The sequence below is a fragment of the Neofelis nebulosa genome, chromosome 14 (genome assembly GCF_028018385.1).
Source record: "Neofelis nebulosa isolate mNeoNeb1 chromosome 14, mNeoNeb1.pri, whole genome shotgun sequence".
NCBI lineage: Eukaryota > Metazoa > Chordata > Mammalia > Carnivora > Felidae > Neofelis > Neofelis nebulosa.
In genome coordinates this window covers 6,465,978-6,491,432 of record NC_080795.1, presented here as the reverse complement: position 1 = coordinate 6,491,432, position 25,455 = coordinate 6,465,978, and the positions used below count along the sequence as shown (strand labels likewise).

At 40.1% G+C, this 25,455-nt stretch overlaps 1 protein-coding gene across 1 annotated transcript in view; it reads left to right on the top strand.

The window, feature by feature from the left end:
- The first annotated feature begins 1,861 nt into the window (after positions 1–1,861).
- The window catches only part of TCEA1 (transcription elongation factor A1), a 44,486-nt gene continuing 20,892 nt past the window's right edge, over positions 1,862–25,455 (top strand). Inside the window, exons 1-3 of the mRNA XM_058699572.1 lie at positions 1,862–2,133; positions 15,453–15,515; positions 21,499–21,604. Coding sequence (XP_058555555.1) covers positions 2,071–2,133; positions 15,453–15,515; positions 21,499–21,604 — 232 coding nt within the window. The 5' untranslated portion in view covers positions 1,862–2,070. The remainder of the gene's footprint in view (positions 2,134–15,452; positions 15,516–21,498; positions 21,605–25,455) is intronic.

Below are 25,455 nucleotides of genomic sequence, written 5' to 3'. Positions count from 1 at the left end.
CCTCACGCCAGTCAGACTGGCCAAAATGAAGAAATCAGGAGACTATAGATGCTGGAGAGGATGTGGAGAAACGGGAACCCTCTTGCACTGTTGGTGGGAATGCAAATTGGTGCAGCCGCTCTGGAAAGCAGTGTGGAGGTTCCTCAGAAAATTAAAAATAGACCTACCCTATGACCCAGCAATAGCACTGCTAGGAATTTACCCAAGGGATACAGGAGTACTGATGCATAGGGGCACTTGTACCCCAATGTTTATAGCAGCACTCTCAACTATAGCCAAATTATGGAAAGAGCCTAAATGTCCATCAACTGATGAATGGATAAAGAAATTGTGGCTTATATACACAATGGAGTACTACGTGGCAATGAGAAAAAACGAAATATGGCCTTTTGTAGCAACGTGGATGGAACTGGAGAGTGATGCTAAGTGAAATAAGCCATACAGAGAAAGACAGATACCGTATGGTTTCACTCTTGTGTGGATCCTGAGAAACTTAACAGAAACCCATGGGGGAGGGGAAGGAAAAAAAAAAAAAAAGAGGTTAGAGTGGGAGAGAGCCAAAGCATAAGAGACTGTTAAAAACTGAGAACAAACTGAGGGTTAATGGGGGGTGGGAGGGAGGGGAGGGTGGGTGATGGGTATTGAGGAGGGCACCTTTCGGGATGAGCACTGGGTGTTGTATGGAAACCAATTTGACAGTAAATTTCATATATTAAAAAAATTAAAAAAAAAAAGAAATACATGAAATCAACAGAAGGGGGAAAAGTCAAATGCCTCTTCTCCCCAAATAACTGAGCTAGAAGTAGGAAAAAAAACATCTGTCATGTTAGTATAGAAAAAGCATTACCAGGTGGCGCATTTTGATAGTTAAATCTGGTGTGGGGATATGTCTGCAAGTAGCATGAGTTGGTAGTAAAACGTGTAATTGGGCAAAGACCTACTGAAGGAGCCTGTACTCTCCAGTATTAGTAACATCGGTATTTCAATTTTCTACGTTGGCTTTGTGTTGTTAGTCATAACCCTTAAATTAAGGATGTCAACTTCCTCACTGATCTTTGGAAGCAGTTGAGATGCCTTAGTTCTTTTTTGAGAACGTTTCTGTCCAGTATCATTCAACTCTACTCAAATACTGCGTTCGACATTCTGAGTCTGAAAACAAGCCCACTGGGTCTCGGTGCTTCGGCAGCTTACAAACCAGTTGACTTTTAAAAAGGGGACGCTGAAGTCCGACTTCAGCCAGGTCACGATCTCGCGGTCCGTGAGTTCGAGCCCCGCGTCAGGCTCTGGGCTGATGGCTCGGAGCCTGGAGCCTGTTTCCGATTCTGTGTCTCCCTCTCTCTCTGCCCCTCCCCCGTTCATGCTCTGTCTCTCTCTGTCCCAAAAATAAATAAAAAAAAACGTTGAAAAAAAAAATTTAAAAAAAAAAAAAAAAAAAAAAAAAAAAGGGGACGCTGAAAAAGATCAAGTCCGTATCTTACGAGACTATTTAGGGAAACTGGGCGGGGCTCTGCTTTTCACGGTAGCCGCCTCCCACGGAAAAAAGGGTCGGGCTCCCACCGCCTTTAAAAACCGCCAACGTCCCGTCCCCCACGCCCGCCGCAGTTCAAAGCCCCGCGGGTCTCCGCAGGCTCTCAAGCTCACCCCGCGCTGTGGTTGGGCCGGAAGCGCACGCGCGGCAAAACTCGGCCCCGCCTCCTGCAGACTTTCACAACCGCCTGGCGGGAAGCTCTCCCGCCCCGTTTGCGCCTCTTCTCATTGACGGCGCCTCGGTCGACGCCCGTCTGGCGGGAGCCTCGGCGCGCGGGTTCCCAGCGATCCGCCGTCGATTGGCAGCGCCTGAGCGGCGCGCGCGGAGCTCGACTGGCGCTGCCTGCGGGGGCGGAGTCGCTGTCTCGGCCGCCGCCGCCGCCACCGCCGCCGCGGGCTTGGTTTGCGAGGAAGGGCCTAGGCCCGGGCCTGCTGTGGGGGGCTCGCCGCGCGCCTGGGCTCGCGTCCCGCCGTCCCCTCGGCCCCAGCTTCGCCCACTTCCGGACCCAGACGGGCTGGGCGCGGGGAAGACCTGCCGAAGCCATGGAGGACGAGGTGGTCCGCATTGCCAAGAAGATGGACAAGATGGTGCAGAAGAAGAACGCGGTGAGCGCGGCGGGCGACGCGGGCCGGGAGGGAGGCCGGGCGGCTGGCGGGAGCCGGACGTGGCGGGCCTGGGGCCGGGCCCTCGGGGGCTCCCGGCCCGCCCCCGCCGGCCCTTCCCGCGGGGGAAGGCGGCGTGGACCGTGCCGGCGTCCTGGGGCCGGCGGCGGGGCCCCGCGCCGCCGGCGTTAGCACCCGTTCTGGGTACTTCCAAGTCTCTTCGTTGTGAGTACAGAGGAGTCAACCTGATCGAGGGTACATTTGCTCGCCAATTACTTCGCTCGTTTAGTTTAAGAATCGAGGAGTGTAGAAAGCCCTTCACAGTTTGGGAGGATTCGTTCCCTTTTCCGCGATCGCTGGCTAACAACTAAAAATAACATCGCATGGGGGTTTGTGAGACGTTCTGGACCTCGAGCGGATGAGTTCCAATTCCTGTATCGTAGTTTTTAGAAGAATGCTAACCACGCACTTGACTTATCTCCACGCTACAGGTTTGTTTAGCAATCAGAAAGCCAGAGCATGCCAGTGTCTTTGGCAAGTTGCTAAGTGTGTTTTTCAAAAGTGGGTCTCGTTAGGTGGTAGTGTGTAAAAGAGCTGTGGTTAAAACGCACGCCCTCAGGGGTACTGACTGGGAGATGCATTTGGACAGCTGTCGTTGCTGAGTACTCTGAAGTGGTTTACAGTTAATACCGGTGGCGTTATTTTGTTATCGATAAAGTGTGTGTGGATGTGAACACGTTGTGGTTTGTGTGAAGTCTTCCAGTTTTGCATTTTTTTGTCCACCACTGTGTGTACTTTCAGTCCTCTGACGCAGTGTCACCTGTTTTCAGCTAAAACTCCATGATTGTCTTCGCCTGAACTTATTCCACCCTTCTCAGTACATTTTCAGCATCCGTGTGTCTGAAATAACTTATTCCCGTCTACAAAATAAATTTCTTGTCAAATTAATGTGCAGGAGAAAGAGGATGCTCTGGTTTGTACAGCACTTTGGAATTCCAAAGCATCTGTGCAAAATTCTTTACAGACCCACGACACAGCTACCGTGTACCCATTTTGCAGAGTAAGAAACTGAGTCAGAGAGATTAAGTAGTTCGCCCACTTAAATTAAGTACTGAGCAATTTGGATTAAGCTAGGACCCAGGTTTTCTACTGGACAGCATGCCGGAGCAGAAAATAGTGTTAAACGCTGAATTTTTAAGACTTTGTATATAGTCTCTTCCTCTTTTTTTTAACAGGTGCATTGCCTGGCATGTAATTTCATACCCCGTTAATCTGTATTTGCAATTTTGGCCTTTTAAAATATTTCCTGTTTGTTTTCTGTTCCAGACATTAACCTTTACCGTTTAGTTTTCTCATTGATATGGCTCTTTCATTTCCCCACTGCAAGTGGTGAGATCTGGTTATTTAACAGGCTGAGCATTTATTTTGTTTAAACTGGAAAAGTTTTTTTCTTTGCCTGGAGTTCCCTGGATTCCCACAGTAGAAGCTCCTTGGGGAAAAAGGCCTTTTGTTGGGTACCTTTTTTCTCTACTCAGGCCATAATGTGTATCCATTAATCACCTAATGATTGTTTTCTTTCCTTGTAATAGGTGTTTCATAAAAATGACTAATTCCTTAGTGGATAAATATGGAGAAGACCAGTTTGTATTTATTTGCAGTTCTCAAGTTACAAGCAAATAATGAGTCTGGGTGAGAATGAGGAACAACTTTACAGACACTCCTCAAATCTCATTTATCTGATAGTTCAAAACTTTACCAATATGAAAACTTAACCCCAAAAAGAAAGATAAAATAACTGGCTCTTTTATGTTTTTTGTTTGTTTGTTTTGTTCCTTCTCCTTTTCCCTGTATATCTTACAGAAATTCAAATTGGCAAATGAAATAAAGAGAAAGGGGTCTTGAATGACTCTCTCTTTGCCTTCCAAAGCACATCATTCCACAAATAGCTTTTTTAAAAATTAAAAAAAAAATTTTTTTTAATGTCTATTTATTTTTGAGAGTGAGAAAGACAGAGCATGAGCAGCATGAGCATGAGGGGCAGAGAGAGAGGGAGACACAGAATCCGAAGCAGGCTCCAGGCTCTGAGCTGTCAGCACAGAACTCACGGGGCTGGAACTCATGGACTGCAAGATCATTACCTGGGCCGAAGTCAGACGCTTAAGTGACTGAGCCATCCGGGGCCCCTAAAAATTTTCTTTAGAGAGCTTGAGAGCATGAGCAGGGGAGAGGGGCAAAGGGAGGGAGGGGGGGAGAGGGAGAGAGGGGGAGAAGGGGAGGTACAGAAAATCTTAAGCAGGCTCCATGCTCAGTGTGGAGCCCAACGCCGGACCTGATCCCATGGCCCTGGGATCATGTCCTGAGCTGAAATTAAGAGTTGGACGCTTAAGTGACTCAGCTACCCAGGTTCCCCCACAAAGAGCTTTTAAGGAGGTCAGTAATTTAACAGAAGTTGTTCTGGGGTTTGTAGGATTATGGTAGATTTGTTTCTCCCTCTTTTTTTTTTTTTTTTTTTTTTTTTTGGTGGTGTCCAGATTTTTCTGTGAGCTTTTTAAAATATTAAAAAAAAATTTTTTAATGTTTATTTTTTTTGACAGAGAGTGAGAGAGAGCATGTGTGAGTTGGGGAGGGGCAGAGAGAGAGAGGTAGACAGAATCCTCTGAAGCAGGCTCTAGGGTCTGAGCTGTCAGCACAGAGCCGGACGCAGGGCTCGAAATCACGAACCGTGAGATCATGACCTGAGCCGAAGTCCAACACTTAAGCAACTGAGCCACCTAGCTGCCCCTAAAATACTACTTACGCTAGGGGTGCCTGGCTCAGTTGGTTAAGTGTTGGACTTCGGCTCAGGTCATGATCTCACGGTTTGTGGGTTCGAGCCCGGCGTCGGGCTCTGCTGACAGCTCAGGGCCTGGAGCCTGTTTCAGATTCTGTGTCTCCCTCTCTCTCTCTGCTCCTCCCCTGTTCACACGCTGTCTCTGCCTCAAGAATAAATAAATGTTAAAAAAAAATTATAAAAAATATTACTTAAGCTATGAAAAAGTAAACTTTGCTTGAAGAATAGTAGTTGTCCTCTTGAATTGACAAGTTTAAGTGCTGTTGTTGGATATTGTTTTGTTTTAATAAAAAGGTAAGGTGTCACATTTAAGTAATAATAAAAACAGCTACTATTTATTGAATTATTACTCTGAGCCAGGTATTCAGCTAAGTATTGCCTACCTATTCCTCAGTTTTACAAGATAAGTATTCCAAAAGTAAGGAAACTATTTGGAAAGTAAAGTGAGTTGTCCTAAACCAAATAGCTAGAAGTGAAGAGGTGAATCTAAATCTGTTTTGCTTAAAGTCAGTACTATGTTAAGCTGCAATGTCTCTTGAAGACCTGGTTTTTGAAACTTGCATGGGTGCAGTTAAGTGAATATAAGGCCAGGAAGTAAGGGTGTTTGTTATTCTGGGGCAGGAAGGTTTCCATAAATATCCAATCAATATCCTGACCTTAGTATTTATCCAGAATGTTGCCCTATCTGTATAATTGATCTTAAACAGTGTTAGCAGTTTTACAAGTGCCCACTCTGAGGCCTTGATGAGCCACGTAAGTTAGTTCCAAATATTCAGATACTCGTTTTTTTTTAAACTATCACTTAAAAAAAATTTTTTTTATTGTGTATTCCTTTTTCTAGAGAGAGAGACACACACACACATAGAGCATGAGCAGGGAAGGGGCAGAGAGAGAGGGAGACACAGAATCGGAAGCAGGCTCCAGGCTCTGAGCTGCCAGCACAGAGCCTGACGCGGGGCTCGAACTCAGGAACCGTGAGATCATGACCTGAGCTGACGTCGGCCGCTTAACCGACTGAGCCACCCAGGCACCCCAGATACTAGTTTTTTTTTTTTTAAGTTTATATATTTATTTTGAGAGAGAGCGCATGCCAGTGGGGGAGGGACAGAGAGGGAGGGAAAGAGACTCTTAAGCAGACTCCATTCTGTCAGCACAGAACCCAGCTGGAGGTTCGAATTCACGAACTGTGAGATCACGCCCTGAGCTGAAATCAAGTCAGATGCTCAGCTGACTGAGCCACCCACGCACTGCTGGTATTTGTTGTTTTTTTAATAATTTTTACTTGATGTCAATAGGCAAGTCTGACTCCTAATCTGGGTTCACATCTTGGCTCTTCTGAACTTCAGCAGTGTGATCTTAGGCAAGTTCCTTAGCATCTTTAAAATGTCTTTTTTTTTTTTTTTCTTTTGGTGGTAAATTGGAGATGACTTAGTAAAGATTAGATGAATATGAAATTCTTGACAATGCCTAAGATATGGTAAGGGCTAAAAAACCTTGTGTGTTTTTTTTGTAAAGGATTTATGACATGACTGTAGAAGAAGGAGTGAGGTAACTTAGAAGTTTCAAATTCATAGATTTTGTAAGTAGTGTTGAGCTTTGTTTATTATGATTTTTTCGCTGAAGGCTCAGGACTGAGTAGAATTCAGTTGTTAGGAGAGAAGTTGAAATTATATGTCACAATACAGGAGCTGCTATACATGGAATGTAAATTTTTTCTTTTTTTTTAATTAAAATTTTATTTATTAGAGAAAGAGGCAGGGAGGGGTAGAGGGAGAGAGAGAGGGGGAGAGAGAGAATCCCAAACAGGCTCTGCACTGCTGTCAGCACAGAGCCTGATGTGGGGCTTGAACCCATAAACTGTGAGACCATGATCTGAGCTGAAATCAAGACTTAGACACCTAACCTACTGGCCACCTAGGACCCTAAAATTTCTAAGTCTTCTACCTGATTTGAAGAAAAAACTTCAGTTTTCATATGAGGGTTAGACTGATTAGTATAAATCAAAATTTAGAATGACGACACATAATTTTTAATTTTTTTATTAAATTTTTTTAAATGTTTTATTTTTTAAGAGAGAGGGACAGAACACAAGCAGGGGAGGGGCAGAGAGAGAGGGAGACACAGAATCTAAAAACAGGTTCCAGGCTCTGAGCTGTCAGCACAGAGCCCAATGTGGGGCTTGAACCCACGAACCATGAGATCATGACCTGAGCTGAAGTTGGATGCTCAACGGGCTGAGCCACCCAGGTACCCCTGACTACACACAATTTTTAAAAACAGCCTTATTAAGATATACAATACAGTTCACCCCTTTAAAAGTGTACAGTTTGGGGCACGTGAGTTGCTCAGTTGGTTGAGCATCCGACTTCGGCTCAGATCATAATCTCATGGTTTGTGAGTTCGAGCCCTGCGTTGGGCTGTGTGCTGACAGCTTGGAGACTGGAGCCTGCTTCGGATTCTGTGTCTCTGTCTCTTTCTACTCCTACCCCTCTCTCTCAAAAATGAATAAATATTAAAAAAAAATGTAAAAAAGTGTACAATTCAGTGGTTTTTAGTATATTCACAGATTTGGGTAGCTCTCACAACACTAATTGAAGAGCACTTTGATCACTCCAAAAAGAAACCTGTACCCATTAGGTAGTCACCATGTATCTGCCCCCGCAACCGCTTATCTGTTTGTCTGTGGATTTGCTGCTCTGGACATTTTCTATAAATGGACTTATGCAACGTGTGTTTGTATAAATGGAATCACACAATATGTGGTCTTCTATGACAGGTTTCTTTCACTTAGTGTTTTCAGGATTCATCTATACTAACAGCAAGTATCAGTACTTTGTTCCTTTGTGTTGCAGAATAGCACTCCACTGTACTGGTGGACATACCACATTTTGTTTATTCATTCATCATTTGATGGACATTTTGGGCTGTTTCCACTTTTTGACCATGATGAGTAATGCTGCTAAGAACGTTTCGTGCAGGTGTTTGTGTGGACATATGTTTGTTTTTTGGGTTTTTTTTTTACTCTTGGGTATATACCTAGGAGTAGAATTGTTAGGTCATATAACTATGTTTAACCTTTTGAGAAATTGACAAACTGTTTTCCAAAGTTGCACGATTTTAAATTCTTATCAGCAGTTGGTGGGCGTTCCATTTCATGGAGTCTTCATCAACACTTGCGTGTTTTTTGATTATAGCCATCACAGTGGGTGTAAAGAGGTGTCTCATTGTGGTTTTGATTTGCATTTCTCGGATGACTGATGATGGTGAAAATTTTTCATTGTTGGCCATTTCTATATATATTTGGAGAAATGTTCAGATCCTTTGCCCATTTTTAAGCTCTTTGTATTTTTGAATTGTAAGAGTTCTTTGTATTCTGAATATTAGATTTATGGGAGACAGGATTTGTATATATTGCCTTGCATTCTGTGGGTTATCTTTTCACTCTCTTGATAGTGTCTTTTCTTTCAGTTTTGATGAAGTCAATTTTATATATTTTTTCTTTTGTTTGGTGTAGAATAAGTGCACATTTGAGATGACATAATAAAATTATAATTTCTAGTATATAGTGATGTTCCTGAGCCATAATTCAAATATTTACAGTGTTTCCTTTAAAAAAAAAAAAATGAATAGCATCTTAGTTTTTTAAGCCTTGAAATCTTATAATTCTTACTGAGAGGTGTTTGAGTTGATTGAGGTTAAATAATGCTTACTTAAAATGCTGGTTTATGGCTTCTTGAGAATATTGTTATGATGGAAGTAGATAAATCTTTTTATCTCTTTGTATCCCTTATCAACCATATGCTACATGTCAGGCACTCTATTTCAATACTTCATATGAAGTACTTTATTACTCCATTTGACCATTTGAATTCTTCTCGGTCAGTGTATTATGCTGTCCTACATATGAAGAAACTGAAGCTTGAAAAAGAAATAACATTCTCAAGATCTTATATTTAGGAAATGGCAGTGCATAGATTTGAATTTCGATCTGATATATATATATATATATATACATATATATATGTATATATATATGTATATATCTATATCTGTCATGCATATTTATACACACATACATATGTATATATAAGTATGTGTGTGTTCTTAACTGTATATTCCATGTTGCTTCCTTCTCCATACATCTCCTTGAGGAGGATGTTTGTGTCCTATGCAAAGTTGTATATGCTGTGTGCTAAGTACAAGTTTGAATGCAATATTTTGTAAAAGTACTTGTTTCTGATGACAGATAGTACCAATCGTGTAATAAAGTCATGTGATAGTATTGTTTATTCTTCAGCCAGTGCTGTGAACTAAATTTGACTCTGGAAGATAAGGTAGAATCTTTCTTTCTCTTGCATCATTATCTGTAGGAGATGCTGCAATCTAATAGACTTGACCTTTAGAGGCAGGTGATTATTGGGGAAGGATAGAATTTAGTTTCTTGTTTGGTAATGCTATTCACCCAAGTTCACAGAGCAGAACTACTACCAGTGGACCTAGGAAATGGAGACAGCAGCGGTGTGAGGGTCAGGAGATTATAATTCTTGTCCTTTTATATTACCTATCAGTTGGCCAAGTCACTTTCCTTTTCTGAATTTGTTTCTTTGTATAATTGAAGTTTTGAAGTAGATATTCAAAGGTTTGTGTTTATTTTAAATTCCCTGAAGTCGCAAAAGATTTGTCTTGCTCACTGTTGTATCCTCAGAGTTTGGTACACAGTGTTAATATTTGTTGAGAGGCATAAGTATAGTTTGACAGAAGTGAGTAGATTTCACCTTTTTTAGTTAGTAATAATCATATGACTGTGCAGGTTTCCTAAATTGTCTGGATTTTCAATTCCTCTTCTGTAAAATGGAGAGAAAAAGATTACCTTTTTCTATAGGGTTTATTGTGAAGATGGAATTGCATGTATATATATGTGCGTATACATACATATGCACATATATATACACACATATATAAAGGGCTTACCATGATGCTTGGCACATAGTAATATTCAAAGAAGCTTTTGTCACTGAATTAATATATATGATCATCTGTTTTTTGCCTTTTTGTTCATTCAGATTATCATAGTTGTTTATTTCTTTTTCTTTTTTTTTTTTTTTTAAAGTGCACACCGTAGTTAAGTGTTTTAATTTTTTTTTTTTAACGTTTATTTATTTTTGACACAGAGAGAGACAGAGCATGAACCGGGGAGGGTCAGAGAGAGGGAGACACAGAATTGAAACAGGCTCCAGGCTCTGAGCTGTCAGCACAGAGCCCGACGTGGGGCTCGAACTCACAGACCGCGAGATCATGACCTGAGCCGAAGTCGGCCGCTTAACCAACTGAGCCACCCAGGCGCCCCCATAGTTGTTTATTTCTTAAAGAACCGTGATTGAAATATTCATCTTATTTGGCCAGAACATAGTGTAATTATGAGAAAGGTCATAGTGTCATCCAGTTAATGTTATTTTGCTTTTTCTTCCTTCCATAGCTTGTATCTCTAATTTCGGTCTCACCAGAGAGATCTGAGTGTAAAGGGAGAGTGTGATGAAATTAATGCAAATCTTATCTATTGCTTGGAAAGCAACTTAAACCTTATGCCACATTGCTGATGTGTTAGAAGAATCAACTTTATATGTGGCAGACAGCATTATGTAAGTCTAAGGAGACCCTGCATTTTCAAGGACTCCTAGAAGTGTGGTTCTTTATCTTCTTCTCTAATTGATCCTAGGTCAGAAATGGATCGGAAAGTCCATGGAGGCATAGGTAGAATAAAAATGTCTATGGTAGTCATAGGATACAAGTCCACAATCTCGTAATCAAAACTTTTGGAGTCTGATATATTTGAGAATTCCAAAATTGTCAGGTTTAAAAAAAAATTTTTTTTTTAATGTTTATTTATTTTTGAGAGACAGAGTGTGAGCGGCGGAGGGGCAGAGAGCAAGGGACACACAGAATCTGAAATAGGCTCCAGGCTCCGAGCTGTTACCACAGAGCCCAACGTGGGGCTCGAACTCATGAGCTGTGAGGTCATTACCTGAGCCGAAGTCAGATGCCTAACCAACTGAGCCACCCGGATGCCCCTCAGGTTTTTAAAAATTTTTAAAAAAATTCATATTTTTAATTTATTTATTTTAACCATGTTTATTTATTTTTAATTTACATCCAAGTTAGTTAGCATATAGTGCAACATGATTTCAGGAGTAGATTCCTTAGTGCCCCTTCCCCATTTAGCCCATCCCCCCTCCTACAACCCCTCCAGTAACCCTCTGTTTGTTCTCCATATTTAAGAGTCTCTTATGTTTTTCCCCCCTCCCCGTTTTTATATTATTTTTGCTTCCTTTCCCTTATGCTCATCTGTTTTGTATCTTAAAGTCCTCATAATGAGTGAAGTCCTATGATATTTGTCTTTCTCTGACTAATTTCGCTTAGCATCATACCCTCTAGTTCCATCCACGTGATTGCAGATGGCAAGATTTCATTCTTTTTGATTGCTGAGCACCTCAGGTTTTATTAAGATAATATGGTACATACATTATATATCTTCAACAGGATCTGGGCAGTTCCTAGTAATCAGACATTAACATTTTCATAGTGAAATGTGGTACTGTCACATGAAGTGGGATATATAGAACATAAATGGTTTTATGTATGTTGAGATTAGGTGTTGTTGGCAAATGAGTTTGTTGAAAATCTGTGAGAAATCTTGCTTTTCAAAGGTTTTTGGTTTGGGGATTTATAGATATGGGATTCAAGAACCCATTTGCTCACAAAGATGTCATTTCTGTAGAATTTCTGATTAACAGTAAATTTAAAGTCAATGTTGGTTTTCTTCTCTAACACCTGCAGTGTTTCACTGTTTTTAGTTACCTCTAAAAATAATTTGTAGAATTTTAAGATCAGAAGGGATCTTTAAGAAGTAAATCGTTAAAACCTTCATAATAAAAAAACAAAACAGGTGCCTGGGTGGCCCAGTCGGTTGAGTGTTCAACTCTTGTTTTTGGCTCAGGGTCGTGATCTCATGGTTTGTGAGATTGAGCCCTGTGTCGGCCTCTGTGCTGAGTGTGGAGCCTGCTTAGGATTCTCTCTTCCCCCACTTTTCTTTCTCTCTCTCTCGTCCCCTCTGCCCTTCTCCCCTGCTCACACTCTCTTTAAAAAACAAAAACAAAAACAAAAACAAAAAAAATCCTTCATAGTAACCTGTCTCATAATTGTTTTTGAACTTAAGTTTTAAATTAAAATAATACACCTGTTGCCAGAAGGAAAGTTAATGTTTTTTTATTCTCCACAGCTGAGTCTGATGTCTGTCAACTTTATTTTTTTTAATTAATTAATTAATTAATGTAATCTCTGCATCCAACATGGGGCTCTGACTCATGACCTCTGAGATCAAGAGTTGCATGCTTTACCCACTAAGCTAGCCAGGCACCCTGATGTCAAATTTATTTTATTTTACTTATTTTTTAAGGGTCAGTTGTTTGGTGTTTTTTTTTTTAAGTTTATTTATTTATTTTGAGAGAGAGAGCGCATACCCAGGGGAGGTGCAGAGAGAGAATCCCAATCAGACTCTGCGCTGTGGGGCTTGATCTCACGACCTGGAGATCATGACCTGAGCAGAAATCAAGAGTCAGATGCATAACTGACTGAGCCATCTGGGCGCTCCTGTCAAGTTTAAATGGAAAAATTACATGACTGGAAGCCTTGACTCAATTTTATATTTAAGAAATATGATAATGCCATGAGGGTTCCGTGCTTGTTTCTTCCTTGGGGGTACATGTTGAGGGACATGCTCTGGGGCTTTCTGTTTCCCTGGGGTATGCTGTGTTTCATTGATTCGTAGGGTGCCTAGTTTTTGTATTTTACCATTTCAGAAAGCAGAATGAGTTACACATATATTGTCGACCAGATGGCTATTGGGATGTACTTTCACAGGCAGAACATCAAACCCAGCATCAACATTTGCAGAGTGGGTGTCAGTGGCTTGGAAGAAACTCTTAAAGACATTAGTGGAGTGCTCTTTGAACCTTAGGGAACCAAATGGTTGAAGAGCAGTGGGGGTGAAAACAACTAGCTCTCTACACACTACAAAGCCAGGTAAGAGCTAAAGGCTTTTAGCTCTTTGATGGCTTCTTCTTCTTCTTCTTCTTCTTCTTTTTTTTTTCTTAATGTTTTATTTATTTTTGAGACAGAGAGAGACAGAGCATGAGCAGGGGAGGGGCAGAGAGAGAGAGTGAGACGCAGAATCTGAAGCAGGTTCCAGGCTCTGAGCTGTCGGCACAAAGCCCGGTGTGGGCCTGGAACCCATGGGCCATGCGATCATGGCCCTGAGCTGAAGTCGGACACTCAACCGACTGAGCCACCCAGGCGCCCCTTTGATGGCTTCTTTTATGAAATGCTGCATTACTACTGTTTTCTCTACAACTTTTTTGTGGATAAAAACAGGTATAATTGAATCTGAGTCAATAAGTGATTCATTATCATTGGATTCTGAATGTGAAGTAGTTTTAGAAGCACCTTAGCTAATTTATTTTGCTTATGTTTTTCTTTATGTATGTAAAAGGTGGTACATGATCAAAACTTCAAGTTTACAAGAATTATAAAAGTGTGAAGAAGTGATAAGAAAATACTATGATAGTTTAATAGTTTTTTTATTAGTGGCATATAGAATAATGTGTACAAATATAGTACATTAAGTGAATATTAAACTAAGTAAAATATGATTAAGTGAGGGTATTAGATTAAATATGATACCTAAATCAATATCAAATTGGAATATTTGGCCACAAGGTATAAGGTGGTGCTGTTGCTTCTCATTTCATTCCTTTTTTAATTTTAGGTGCTTTATGTAATTCTTTTAAGAGTCTTATTTTGTTCTGTCTTCATCATCTATATCGGAGTCTTTGATTCTAGATGGCAGTGGACAGGCCTGTGAGCTTAACATACATCTTAATTCTGAATTTTCTCTCAGAATCTGCTTTTTACTACTCTGTAGGAATTAGGTAGACAGTACTGTTTCTGTGTTTTTTTTAAATTAAAAAAATTTTTTAATGTTTTTTTATTTTTGAGAAGAGAGAGAGCGTGAATAGGGAAGGGGCAGAGAGAAAGAGAGACACAGAATCTGAAGCAGGCTCCAGGCTCCAGGCTCCAAGCTGTCAGCACAGAGCCCAACGTGGGGCTCGAACTCATGAACCGTGAGATCATGACCTGAGCTGAAGTCAGATGCTTAACCGACTGAGCCATCTAGGCGCCCCAACTTTTTTTAATGTTTTATTTGTTTTTGAGAGAGAGAGAGAGACAGAGTGTGAGTGGGGGAGGGCCAGAGAGAGAGGGAGACACAGAATCGGAAGCAGGCTCCAGGCTCTGAGCCGTCGGCACAGAGCCCGACGCGGGGCTCGAACGCACCAACCGTGAGATCATGACCCGAGCTGAAGTCGGTTGCTTAACTGAATGAGCCATCCAGGCACCCCAACAGCAGTGCTTTTGTGACAGATGAGTAAGAAACAGGAGACCTCAAGAGAATTCTAGTAAAGACAGGCCCTTTCCCACTCTCACTGTGTGTGAATGCTAGAGGTGCTATAGTATCTTCTGACCCCCATTCCTGCTTTTTCAGGGTTGGCTCCTTAATCAAATAGGTGTTCTTCATGGAAATGTGGGGTGTGTTATGCTACCAGGGTAAGAAACACATTTTACATTTCAAATTTGGACACATATAAACAAATATTATTTAAAATGAACTTTAACAAACAAGTGCTGGTCATAGTCCAGTAAATGGATCTTACGTTCCTTTAATGAGTTGCAATCATTATTTGGAAAACACTACCCCTCTTTCCCTGCCCCCCTTTATGTATATATATGTGTGTGTATATATATGTGTATATATATATATATCATCCTGGTATGCACATATATATGTGTATGTATATGTATATCATCCTGGTATGCACATATATATGTGTATGTATATGTATATCATCCTGGTATGCACATATATATGTGTATGTATATGTATATCATCCTGGTATGCACATATATATGTGTATGTATATGTATATCATCCTGGTATGCACATATATATGTGTATGTATATGTATATCATCCTGGTATGCACATATATATGTGTATGTATATGTATATCATCCTGGTATGCACATATATATGTGTATGTATATGTATATCATCCTGGTATGCACATATATATGTGTACATATATATGTGTATATATGATATATATATATATATATATCATCCTGGTATGTACATATATATGTGTGTATATATATATATATATATATATATATATATATATATGTCATCCTGGTATGCACATATATATGTGCATGTATATGTATACATACATATGTGCATATATATACGCACACACCATCCTCATATGAATAAGTGAGTCATAGTGAGTTGTGGATGGAAAAATGTAAATTTAAATCTCTAGTTAGTCCTTGTTTTACCATCTGGGAAATTGCGTCTGCAATTATTTTATTTTATTTTATAGGCTGGAGCATTGGATTTACTGAAGGAGCTTAAGAATATTCCCATGACCCTGGAATTATTACAGGTATGTGCCAAAATGTGTCATGATTTGGATAGGTAATTGTCCTAAAATGCCAAAACATTTTTACTACCAATAAGTTTTTTGTATTGTCCTGTTATGGTGTAAATCATTATTAACTCTTGTTTTTCTTAAAAGATGGTAACATAAATCAATAATCTAAGTTATCATTATAGAAAAAGTTGCCTTCTCAAGAAGAATAAAATCTAAATCTTCCAAGTTTGTAATCTCACCGTGAAAGGAAAGGAAGTTGGGCTCTTGGCCCTGATTTGATTTCCCAGAACCTCACTTTCTTTGTCATTGACAGCAGCTGCCATCAGGACACCAGCCTCTGGGGTGCCTTTTAGCAGCCGTTCCTCTTTTCTCCCCCTTCTGCCCTAGGAACCACTAATCGAGCCACATTTTTGTCTCTACAGATTTACCTATTCTGGAAATTTCATATAAGTGAAATCATATAATATATGACCTTTTGTGTCTGGCTGCCTTGTTTTTTTTCCTTTGAAGATTAAAAAATTTCTTTATTTTAATTATGATCTACCCCTCAACGTGGGGCTCAAACTCGTGACCTGAAGGTCAAGAGTCGCATGCTCTCCCGGCAGAGTCAGCCAGGTGCCCCTTTGGCCTTTACTCAGCATACTTTTCAGGGTTCATCCATGTTGTAGCCTGTGTCAATCCCTACAATCCATGTTGTAGCCTGTTCCCTTTTATGGCTGAATAATAGTCCACTGTATCGTTACACCACATTTTGTGTATCCATTTGTCATTTGATGGACATTTGGATTGTTTCTACTTTTTTGGTTGTTATGACTCATGCTGCTTGCTGTGCACATTCATGTACAGGTTTGTGTGTTTTTGGTTCTCTCTGGTAGAGATCTGAAAGAGTCGAAATGATGAGTTGTATGATAACTTTATGTTGAATATTTTGAGGACCTGCCAGACTGTTTTCCCACGTGACCGTACCATTTTACATTCTCAGGAGCAAGTAAACGAAGGTTCCAGTTCATCCACATTCTTGCCAACACTTATTATTTGTCTTTGATTATAGCCATCTTACTGGGCGTGAAGTGATATTTCATTGTGCTATTTATTTCCATTTCCCAAATGACTAATGTTGAACATCTTTTTCATACGCTTCTTAACCAATCATATATTTTCTTTGGAGAACTGTTTTCTCAGATCCTTTTCCTGTTTTGAAATTGGATAATTTGTCTTTTTATTTTTAAGTTGTAATAGTTCTTTATATATTCTAGATACAAGTCCATTGTGACATACAGGATTTTCAAGCGTTACCTCCCCTGGGCTTTACTCTCTTAGTGGTGTTCTTTGAAGCACAAAAGCTTATAATTTTGTTGTAGTCTGTTTTATTGTTTTCTTTGGTTGCTTGTGCTTTAGTTGCCTAATTCAGGGCTACAAAAATTTATTCTTTTGTTTTTTAGCTCTTTCATTTAGTTCTGTGATTCATTTTGAGTTAATTTTCATGTGTGGTATAAAGAAGTCCAATTTCATTCTTTTACGCATGGATATCTAGTTCAGCTTTTTTTTTTTTTTTTTTAATTTTTTTAACGTTTTATTTATTTTTGAGACAGAGAGAGACAGAGCATGAACGGGGGAGGGGCAGAGAGAGAGGGAGACACAGAATCGGAAGCAGGCTCCAGGCTCTGAGCCATCAGCCCAGAGCCCGACGCGGGGCTCGAACTCACGGACCGCGAGATCGTGACCTGAGCCGAAGTCGGCCGCTTAACCGACTGAGCCACCCAGGTGCCCCTAGTTCAGCTTTTTAAAAAAAATGTTATTTATTTATTTATTTATTTATTTATTTATTTATTTATTTATTTTTGAGAGAGAGAGAGAGAGAGAGAGGGAACGTGAGCAGGGAAGGGGCAGAGAGAGACACAGACACACACAACACACACAACCTCCCCCCCTCCCCCCCCCAAGAATCCGAGCTGGCAGCACAGATCCTGACGCGGGGCTTGAACTCACGAACTGGGAGATCATGACTTGAGGCCAAGTCAGACGCTTAACCGACTGAGCCACCCAGGCACCTCTCACCTTTTTAAAGTATTCTTCTCTCTAATGAATTATCTTGAGATCCTTGTTGAAAATCAGTGACAGAAAAATGTAGGGATTTATTTCTGGATTCTTAAATCTATTAATCGTGTCTCTCCTTATATAGGACCACATTGCCTTGATCATTGAGGTTTTGTAGTAAGTTTTGAATTTGGGAATTATGCGTCCTTCAATTTTTTCAAGATTGTTTTGGCTATTTTGGGTCCCTTGTATTTCCATATGAACTTTAGGATAAGCTTATCAATTTCTGCACAAAAGGCAGCTGGGATTTTAATAGGGATTTTATTTTAGTCTGATTTTCTTAGCATTGCAATCTTAACATTTAAGTCTTATCCATGTATATGGGATGCCTTTACATGTATTTTTTTTCTAAAAATTTTTTTAATGTTTTTATTTATTTTTGAGACAGAGAGACAGAGCATGAGCAGGGGAGGGGCAGAGAGAGAGGGAGACACAGAATCTGAAACAGGCTCCAGGCTGTCAGCACAGAGCCTGATGCGGGGCTTGAACTCATGAATCGCAAGATCATGACCTGAGCCAAAGTCAGACGACTGAGCCACCCAGGCGCCTCTGCCTTCCTTCACATGTATTTAAGTCTTTAGTTTTTCTCAATGTTTTATAGTAGCTCTATGTTTTTACTTTAAGATTTAGGGGGTATCTTAAATCATCTTGGCGGAAACTCATGAGTGATCATAAAGGTGATTTTTCTTCTAGAGTATACCAATCTGCTTATTTCCTGTGATGCTGACAGCATCTCTTAATCTCACTACTCATTCCTTTCTGCTTTACCAGCAGTGTACATCTGATTCCCTAAGTCAGCTTAATGGCCTCTCCATCTTTCCAGGGTAGTATCTTTATAATTGCATAGCTGGTGTTCTATAGAAACCAGAGGGCCAGCCATGGGCAAAGGCATACATTTTCTGTGTCTAGAATTTCACAGTATATAGTTGATCTCAAAAACCTTCATTAGTCCTGCAAACAAGAAGCCTGTTTAAATCTACAGTCCTTAATGTTATTTGAGCACACAGTACTTTTTTGTAGGGCACTTGTTATATCCTGTAAATTAAAGTCTACTGGTTTTAGGAAAAGTCCAGAGTCTAGAGAATTCTTAGAGTTACGTTTAGACTTGGTTATCCAAGTAAAATGGCTTCATAATCCTTTCTTCTCTCTAGTTTCATCTGCTGTTCCCCAAATACTCTCTTCAAAAGGAGGAAAAAAACCTACCCAGATCTTTGTTTTTCACTCTACCTCAGCAGCCTTGTTTCTTATTATTCTTGACTGGATAGTCTCTTCCTTAGAGAAGTATGTTTGTTACGGATTCCTACATTCTCCGGATGGATTTTTGTAGGTTTTAAGTAGGAAATTATTGACTCTTTAGTGATGAAAACATCCTGTGACAGTTAAAAAGCAGTCACCCCAAGTACATGATTTGTTCATGCTCTTCCTGTATCTTTGCTTGCCTCTGACTACCTCTTAAAGCTCCATTTTCTTTGCCAATCTGTGTCAGCCCCAAGCTTCAGAACTGTATTAGTAGCTCAAATGATTCTTCCACTTGTTCCAAAAATAGATTTTCTTCTGGGTGGGGGGGGGGGGGGGTTGGGGCGGTAGTAAGGAAGAGCTGTGAATGGGTGCTGGAGGAGGAGTGCCAAAGGCATCAGGATAAGGAAGTCAGACCTGACAGTACTTGGTTGTAATTGCAGGCCTGGCTTCTAAGCAGTGAGCTGTATCCAGTAGGACAGCTCTGGGTCCACACAGTTGTAGGCTATGCCATCTGGCCCAGGAACTTGCTTGTGGACAATTTTCTATATTGAAGTGTTTTAGAAGAGTTCTAAAAAGTTCTAAAGTATTTTCTTCATTAAAAAAGTTCCAAGAGCATTTTATTAAAGCAGTAAACCACTTTCTTTGGGGGGAAACCCTCCCCAAACATTAATCCCAAACCATTTTAGGATTTTCGAATTGTGGAATCCCCTTTATCTTTCTGCTGTGGAACCTTATCTGCCTTGCACAGCTTTCTTTCCATAGATACAGCTTAGGCCATTCTGGCCAAACACATATTCTAAATTCTTGAGCAGAATTTCTGTCCTGAATCTCTTTGTTGAGAAGTTTGAATAATTTAGCAGGAAAGCTGTAAGTACCCATTTATTACTCTACCTTAAAGTTTACAGCAGGGATTCCTGCTTTTTTTAACCACTAACAATTCCTTTTGTTGTTTTTTTCTTCCATTGACCATATGTCTTGAAAGATCATCTACTAACAACTTGAACTAACTAAATAATTTACCATTTGTTTTTTTATTTATCATCCTTAATTGGCCTGTCACAGCTTTTGTGTTCTTTGAGCACAATTTGAAAACCATTGATGTCCTGGAAAGAGCTGGACTTTGGAGGTGCATTTAAATCCCAGCTTTGCCGGGGCGCCTGGGTGGCTTGGTCGGTTAAGCGTCCGACTTCGGCTCAGGTCATGATCTCACGGCCCGTGAGTTCGAGCCCCGCGTCGGGCTCTCTGCTGACCGCTCAGAGCCTGCAGCCTGTTTCCGATTCTGTGTCTCCCTCTCTCTCTGCCCCTCCCCTGTCCATGCTCTGTCTCTCTCTGTCTCAAAAATAAACGTTGAAAAAAAATTAAAAAAAAAAAAAAATAAATCCCAGCTCTGCCAATTAGGTATGGTGTATTGCTGGATGAGTAGGGATAATGATATCAAGCTTAAAGGGTTGTTAGGAAAGGGTGCCTGGCTGGCTCGGTCAGTGGAGCAGGTGACTGTTGATCTCAGGGTTGTAAGGGCAAGCCCCACATTGGGCATGAAGTCCACTTAAATAAATTAAATTAAAAAAAATAAATGGTGGTTAGGAAGATTAGTGAATATGGATGCTCCCAGCATATTTGTGGGTACATAGTATTACCACATGATATATTACTGTATTCTGTGAAGTCCTTTTTTAACAAATGTTTATTTATTTTGATAGAGGGAGAGAAAGGGGGGAAGGGCAGAGAGAGAGGGAGAGACAGAATCCCAAGCAGGCTCTGCACTGTCAGTTCAGAGCCTGATGCGGGGCTCAATCCCATGAACCATGAGATCATGACGTGAGCCGGTATCCGGAGTCTGATGCCTTAACCGACTGAGCCACCCTGGGGCCCCTCTGTGAAGTCCATTTTATTTTATTTTATTTTATTTATTTTTAAAAAAAATTTTTTTTTTCAACGTTTTTTATTTATTTTTGGGACAGAGAGAGACATAGCATGAACGGGGGAGGGGCAGAGAGAGAGGGAGACACAGAATCGGAAACAGCCTCCAGGCTCTGAGCCATCAGCCCAGAGCCCGACGCGGGGCTCGAACTCACGGACCGTGAGATCGTGACCTGGCTGAAGTCGGACACTTAACCGACTGCGCCACCCAGGCGCCCCTGTGAAGTCCATTTTAGTATCTGTAATTGTATGCTGATGTGGGGCAAAAAAAAAAAAAAAAAATGTTCTTAAACCTCTGTAGATGGTAATATTTGAGTATCCTCATTAAAGTTGCAGCAGATGATCCACAAAGTAATCTACATAGAAGAATATATAGAAGCAAAGAAGTGTGTATGTTAGTCATGGTTGCTTCATGCCTTCTGTATAATACAAATATTTTATAGCTTATTCTTACCTTAAGGGATATGGAAAGACTGATTTCATTTTACCAGTTAACCAACCTTATTACAATAGCAGCTCATCTTGTCTGTCTGCAGATCTCTGTGCTAACAACCTTGAGTCCAGTGTTGATCTGAAGATGCGTGTATCTTAAATCTATAGTATACTATTATAAGAATTCAAATAACTCAGGTTTTCTTCTGGTCTACCATGGAAACAGGAAAATGAGAAAGAACAGAATGAAGCACTAAATTGTCTGAAGTAAAGACAGCTTACACAAATTTTTTGTATTCCCTTGCAGTCCACAAGAATTGGAATGTCAGTGAATGCTATTCGCAAGCAGAGTACAGATGAAGAAGTTACATCTTTAGCAAAGTCTCTCATCAAATCCTGGAAAAAGTTATTAGGTATAATTGATCTTCCCTTACGTGTATTCGTGATCTGGTTTATTCAAACATTTGGTGTTTGCATATTTTCCTGTTTATAAATATAGATGTATTGAAATCAGTGCCTTATATGAAGTGGGAAGGGTGTTAGTTTGACCTCCTTGAGGGTTTTGCTTTTTAACTAGTCAAATTTAGCCTTTTTTGTTTTCTAAAACTTACAGCTGGATGCCTCTTTAAGAAGAAGAATTTTCCCCATGGGGAAAGTTGTCATACATTTTAAAAACGTTTTTGAAATAATTTTCTAACTTACAGAAGGTTTATAAGAATAATAAAAATAACTCACATGTATACTTTTTCTAGACCCATTAATTTTTAATATTTGCCATGCTTGTTTTGTCATTACTTGTCTTCTCTTTCTCCGTTATGTACATATTCACACACGTACACATTTTTTCTGAACTGTTTGAGAATAGGTTGCATCTATCATGCTTTACCCTTTAATACTTAAGTGTGTGTTTCCTTGGAACAAGTTTATTTTCTTATGTAATCATAGGAAATTCAGGAAATTTAACATCGGTACAGTACTTTAATCTACAGTGCAGGTTCCGGTATTGTCATGTGTCCCAGTGGTGTCCTTTAGAGCTTTTTTTCTTCTTTCAGAACAAGATCTAGTCTAGGATCACATAATCTAGTCTCCTGGTCTGGAATAGTTCTTAAGCCTTCTTACGCTACTTATAATATTGACAATTTGAAGAATACAAGCACTCATCTCACTTTATTTAAAAAAAAGATTTTTTTAAATCTTTATTTTTGAGAGAGAGTGAGAGCGTGCGTGGGGGAGGAGCAGAGAGAGAGGGAGACACAGATCTGAAGCAGGTTCCAGGCTCTGAGCTGTCCGCACAGAGCCCAACGTGGGGCTCGAACTCATGAACCGTGAGATCATGACCTGAGCTGAAGTTGGATGCTTAACTGACTGAGCCATCCAGGCGCCCCGCACTTTATTTTTAATAGCATGTTCCTGATTTGGGCTTTATTTGTTATTTTCTCATGATTAGATCAGGTTGAGCATGCATAGTTGGAATACTATGTAAGTGTGTTATATCCTTCTCGGGTATCCCCTCCAGAGGCATTGATGATGATGACGTTCATTTTGATATAACCCAGTCAAGGTGTACACCATGTAGTTTATTGTTTTTTCTGTTGTACCTAATAGGTATTCTGTGAGAGATACTTTAAGACCCTGAAACTATCTTGCTTCTCATCAGACCTCCTCTCATCCCCTGTTTAGTATTCACTGATTTTTGCCCAGACCACATTTTATAGTGATAGTTGCAAAATTGTAATTTTCTTCAATATTTCTAAGTCAGCATCCTACTGTAAGTCCGCATTCTACTATAAGAAAGAACCCTCCTTTTACTTCCCAGTTATTTTTCTATTAGTGTCGACACATAGATTCCTGTTCTATCCATTACTGTTCATATTTATTTTGATATTTCCATTTTCCCAGATTTGACCAGTGGGCACCCATTCAAACTGGCTCCTGTGTCCTTTTGACATCCCCCGCCCCCCTTCAGTTTTCTTGATCTCTTTTTTATATTCTGGAACCAGAAAATGTCTTGGGCTCATCTGTCTTCCCTGCCCCAGCCCTGGAATCAGCCATTTCTCTAAGCAGTTATTAGCTTTATGTGGAAGAGAAAAATAGAAAAAGTTGAACCTTTTACAATTTCAAAGACAACAATAGCAAGAACAAAAAACCTTATTACTTCTGAGATCTTGGAAACTAGGGACTAAAAATTGTAAATTGGGATCAGTGACATAATTTTTGTAATGTCTGTAGGTAAGTAAACAGTATTGTGTGATTCTTAAATTTATTTACTTACTGTGGTTATTCAACCAAATTTTTTTTTCTTAGGGAATACATAATGAGGTATTTTGGGATTAAGGAGCATGATATCTGCTACTTACTTTCAAATAGTTCAAAAGAACTATGCCTGTGTGCACAATGATGTGCATGTGTGAATATATACGACCCATGCATGCGTATCTGTAGGGGGCAGTGAGTGAAGGAGGAAGCAAGTGTAGCAAATGTTAACATTTGGGGAATCTGAGTAAAGTTTCTTGTACCATTCTTAAAACATTTGTGCAAGCGTTAGATTATTTCAAAATCAAAAGCTTTTTAAAATAATCTAGTCTTGGGGCGCCTGGGTGGCTTGGTCGGTTAAGCATCCGACTTCGGCTCAGGTCACGATCTCGCAGTCGGTGGGTTCGAGCCCCGCGTCGGGCTCTGTGCTGACAGCTCAGAGCCTGGAGCCTGTTTCAGATTCTGTGTCTCCCTCTCTCTGTGGCCCTCCCCCGTTCATGCTCTGTCTCTCTCTGTCTCAAAAATAAATAAACGTTAAAAAAAATTAAAAAAAATAAAATAAAATAAAATAATCTAGTCTTTAAAGACCGACTGAAACTTTGTGTGTTTATAATTAATTTAAATTTTAAGTCGAATACCATATTCTAAAGTAATGAAACTTTGCCATAGACACTGACTGAGAACGATATACATGTGTTTTTATTTCTGGAAAGATGGTTTACATTTTGTGGGACATTGTAGTTATATTTATTTAATCTTAATTTAAAGAAGTTTTACTCTTTTACACTTTTTGGAGGTATCTGATCTCATTACAGGTTCTCTTTTAAAGTCTTTTTTTTTTTTTTATGTTAAAAGATTTCCATCTTCATTAGATAAAATTTGGAGAGTTGGAGGAGGAGAAGAAATCATCCTTAAGTCTGTCTCTAAATACAACCATCAGTTAATGTCTTGTTGCATTTCTTATCTTTTTTTCTCCTGGTGTATAGCTTTTGCTTCAGCTATATTTTTTTTTATGCTGTATGGATACTTATATTGCCTTTTTTAATGAAAAACATTTGTGTCTTTATATCATCATTAATTCCATTTTATTGGCTTCAGAATAATCCACTGGGTGATTGTGCTTTAATTTCTTACCTGTTAGATATGTGTTTTTTTAGCTTTATAGCTATTATAAATAATGTCTTGATGAGTATCTTTCTGCCTAAAGCTTTTTCTTTAGATTATTAACTAGATTTCTAGAAGATTTATGACTGCTGCTACATGGTAGCACAGTTTTGAATACTTGCATATGCCAAGCATCAACCTTTATGAATGCATTTATTCGTGCCAGGAACCCAGTGTACTAGGTGCCATTATGTTTCCCATTTTCTGATGAGGAACGTATGCATTGAGAGATTAAGCATCCTGTGCACGGCTGGATTGGTAGTGAGGTGTGGTCTGCAGTCAGTCCCAGTCCAGAGCTGGAGCACTTCTCCCTGGGTCTGTTTTATTATCCAGGACGCTGTATTTAGGTAGTAGGAATGCCCTTACTGCTCTGCTTCCTCCAGGGATTGCACCAGTTCTCCCAGAGCAGTGTGCGGGATCCGTGTGACCGTGCTGGATCTTTGTTACATAGGATACTGCATCGTTGTGCCACCTTTCAGATGCTTTCTACTCCCTCAGTTTTGAAATATTTCTTAGTCCTTGGTATACTCCTTAACGTCTTTATTAATTTTTGTTTCCTACCTCACAGTGCTATACCATCTTTAGGTTTTGGGGCCTTTCACGTGAACTGTAGAGAAAAAAGAGGGGTAATAATGGGGCACCAGGGGGGCTCAGTCATTTGAGTGTCCGACTCTTGATTTGGCTCAGGTCATGATCCCAGGGCTGTGGGATTCAGCCCTGCATTGGGCCCTGCACTGAACTTGGAGCCTGCTTAAGATATTTTCTCTCTCTCTTCTCTCTCTCTCTCTCTCTCTCTCTCTCTCTCTCTCTCTCTCTCTCTCTCTCTCTCTCTCTCTCTCTCTCTCTC